This window comes from Nanorana parkeri, unplaced genomic scaffold (assembly GCF_000935625.1).
Source record: "Nanorana parkeri isolate BGI_ZX_2015 unplaced genomic scaffold, ASM93562v1 scaffold159, whole genome shotgun sequence".
In the NCBI taxonomy this organism is placed as follows: domain Eukaryota; kingdom Metazoa; phylum Chordata; class Amphibia; order Anura; family Dicroglossidae; genus Nanorana; species Nanorana parkeri.
In genome coordinates, this window is record NW_017306427.1 from 1,586,248 (window position 1) to 1,589,775 (window position 3,528).

The 3,528-nt window shown below is 42.7% G+C and overlaps 1 protein-coding gene across 1 annotated transcript in view; it reads left to right on the top strand.

The window, feature by feature from the left end:
• LOC108785392 (contactin-associated protein-like 5) overlaps window positions 1-3,528 on the top strand; it is a 283,646-nt gene that overhangs the window by 276,334 nt on the left and 3,784 nt on the right. The window contains exon 24 of the mRNA XM_018554450.1: window positions 2,264-2,335. Within this exon, the coding sequence (XP_018409952.1) occupies window positions 2,264-2,335 (72 nt within the window). The remainder of the gene's footprint in view (window positions 1-2,263; window positions 2,336-3,528) is intronic.

A 3,528-nucleotide genomic window follows, 5' to 3' on the forward strand; every position in this document is an offset into this window, starting at 1 on the left:
AGAAAATATAAATAAATAAATATATATATATATATATATATATAAAATCTAGCACATTCAAAGGCACATTGCAAGTAAACAAACAAACAAAAAAGAATGTTCATGCAAAGGAAAAACGTTGTAAACATGTTTCTGTGATTATACCTGCATTTTATTAAGTTGGTGACAGGGTCTCTTTGACACACTACATGACAGATACCATTTACAAGATGCTCACATTCTCTAGTGGTATCTCTAAATGAAAACACGATGAATCTAGCCCAGCCCGCGTTACAGCCATACGATACATAATTATGCAGAAATCTGCTGTACATCACTAATTACTCCGACAGTTATAAATCTCAGCGAGCAGCAGGCAAGGATTATGCGGGACGGCTGTGAGGGGGAAGGACGTGAGAAGGAATTTGTCACTGCAATATCTAAACACGCCTACATGTCTCTTCTGCTGTGCTTCAATAAAGGAAATCTCCGGGGACAGTATTAATGCAAATTATACTGTAATGTTTAGTATCAGATTATTATTATTTTTTTTTTTATCTGGGGCTGAAGTTTTTGTTGTCAGGGAGGAAAGTCCACCTTCAGCAAGCACCTGAACATTGCAGCCAAGCATGTCTGTGAAGGTTCTCCAGGTCATATATCCAGGTCATGGAGTAGCTAGCACTAGTTGGTCACATTCAGCTGGACTTGTTCTGAAATGTTGAAGATTAGGGATTAGGGATAACCTGAGCTCCTCTGAACCTGCTCCAAACCTGAACTCCACCAAACACAGTAGGAAGCTGCTTCCATTGCCACACAACTAGCTGTAACCGAGGCATTCCTGATTGGCTGGAGAGCTGGCTTCATGTTCTTTTGCGGCACAGCTGGTCAAATCTCCCTCTGATCAGAAGTTCCGGTATCGGAGCATGTGGGCGAGTACGAGTATCGGTATCTGTCCATCCCCAATATAAAGTATATATATATGCTACAGTTTAGTAACAATTGAAGGCCTTGCCCCTCCACCAACCTGTGACTGGACAGTGTAAGGAGCAGCAGAAGACTGATGAGCTCATCTCTGTCCTGCTAACTGCATGTACCTTTTTAACACATGAGCACTGCGGCACAACTGATTGGAAAAGGTGGAGGTGGAAAAGTCCAACTCCAGCAAGCACCTGAGCATTGAAGAACCAACTGTGAAGGTTCTCCAAGTCATATATCCAGGTCATGGAATAGTTAGCACTAGTTGGTCACATTCAGCTGGACTTGATCTGAAATGTTGAAGATTAGGGATGAGCTCAAGTCCGAACCTGAGCTCCTCTGACCTTGGTCCAAACATGAGCTCCACCAAATACAGAAGGAAGCTGCTTCCACTGCCACCCATAGCTGCAACCAAGGCATTCCCCATCAACAGCTGCATATAAGCAAAAGGGTGGAATGACATGACACTATTGACCACATGGTCCTATTTGCTCAATGACATTTTCCTACTATGGCCACATAATATAAGGTCATATCAGGTCAATGAAGTCAGTACAGGCATCCCAACTCTTCGTTTATGTGCAGTTTCAGGATGTGTAGTGCCTCGGCCTGCAGCTGATTGGACTCAGTTCCTGAAGTCATCTCTATTGAAGATGTCTTGTAGCATCTATCAGCCTTTTCTTCAGTTTTACTGAGTAAAAGCAAGATACCTCAGCATTTATGTTCACACCGGTAGCACAGACGCCTTAATCCAATCACCATGGAATGTGTCAAGGCAAGTGTAGATTGTCCGAGAACAGGATGGGAGGTGTAAAAGTTGTGAAACCCCCTTTTCTAATCATATAATGCCATCCTTGGTGTCAGGAAGTCTGCATAGGTGATAATTAGTCAACTAACATGGGTGATGGTGTCAAGCGTTGTCAAATTAGATGGCAAAACAACATTATATGTAGAAGACAAATTGTGTTGAAGGCCCCCAACCTTGTTCAGGGATGGTTGTTGCAGCATTACCTAGATGGCCTCACCACCACCCCTCTTCCACATATAATACAATTTTAACATCTCTACCCCTGGCCATTCGACAACATTTCATACTTTCAGCCATGTATATTGAGGCCTTGTGTATAGCTAGAGCCTATAACCTGGGGTCCTTCCCAAGCACAAATTGGTTAGAGAGCAAGCACAAGTGCAAGTAAAGTGTATACCTACAACTTGGCGCACATCACTGGCAGTGTTACCTAATCTTCAGTTCATTGACAGCTAAAAAAAAAAAAATGATTGTAAGTGTTTGCTGATCTCTTTATTTTAGATCCTTTCGGAAATACCGATGACCGAGAACCCCTAACGGATGAAGTGAAAAGTGGTCCGGCTGTCATTGGAGGTTATATGTTTTTATATATATATAGATTTTATGTGTTGCATTCACTATAGAACATGTGGATCTGGCAATGATGGGACTCCATTTTGAGGCAAACATATTTTTTTAGTTACAAAATAAACAAATAGTAACACTTGTTATATTAAAAATGGTTAAAATGGAAATAAAGTGTATCTTTTCTACTCTTCCTTCTGTTTGCCTGTAAAATATATAGACTGCTTGATACATTTTAAAAGAAAGTCTTATATATGCAAAAAACAATATATGCCTTACTTCTGGATCGGAAGTGATAACTGAATATACGTGACCACGGCATAGGAGCTCACCATAGAGCCAGTAGCAGACGAAGAACGTCCGTTCTTCGCCTGCTCTGTATGATGACTGAGACCGTGGGCTCTATGGGCTCTACCGTGGGCTCTATGGGCTCTACCGTGGGCTCTATGGTGAGCTCCTATCCCGTGGTCACAGCGGGTGGGGGGGTTGGGTGCAGACTCGATCGCCGCCTCTTCGTTTTAATACAAGTGAATAGATCACTTGTATTAAAAGAGCAGCGGCTCCCACTGTACATTCAGCTCTGCTTTAGCAGGGGTAAATGTACAAAAAACGACTCGCCCGGCGCCCGAAAGTGCATGTCCCGGGCATCGGGCAATAGGGATTCACTCCATAAGACGCACACACATTTATATATATACACAATATATTATATATATACATATATACAGTATACACGCCGATCAGCCATAACATTGTGACCCCCCTGCCTAATATTGAGTAGATACCCCTTTTTCCTGACCCCTTCAGGCATGGACTCTTCTAGACCTCTGATGAACATGTGCTGTGGTGTCTGGCACCAAGCTGTCAGTAGCAGATCCTTTAAGTCCTGTAAGTTGTGAGGTGATCGGCCTCCATGGATCGGACTTGTTTTTCCAGCAGATTTCACAGATGCTCAATTGGATTGAGATCTGTAGAATTTGAAGGCCAAATCAACACCTCAGACTCGTTGTTGTCTTCCTCAAACCATTCTTCAACCATTTTTGCAGTGTGGCAAAAATGCTGAAAGAGGCCACTGCCATCATGGAATACCGTTTCCTTGATGGGGTGGACTTGGTCAGTAACAATGTCTAGGTGAGTGATGCGCATGTCAAAGTAATGTCATGCATGCCTCTGCCAGCTTGCCTTCCTCTCATTTTGTTATG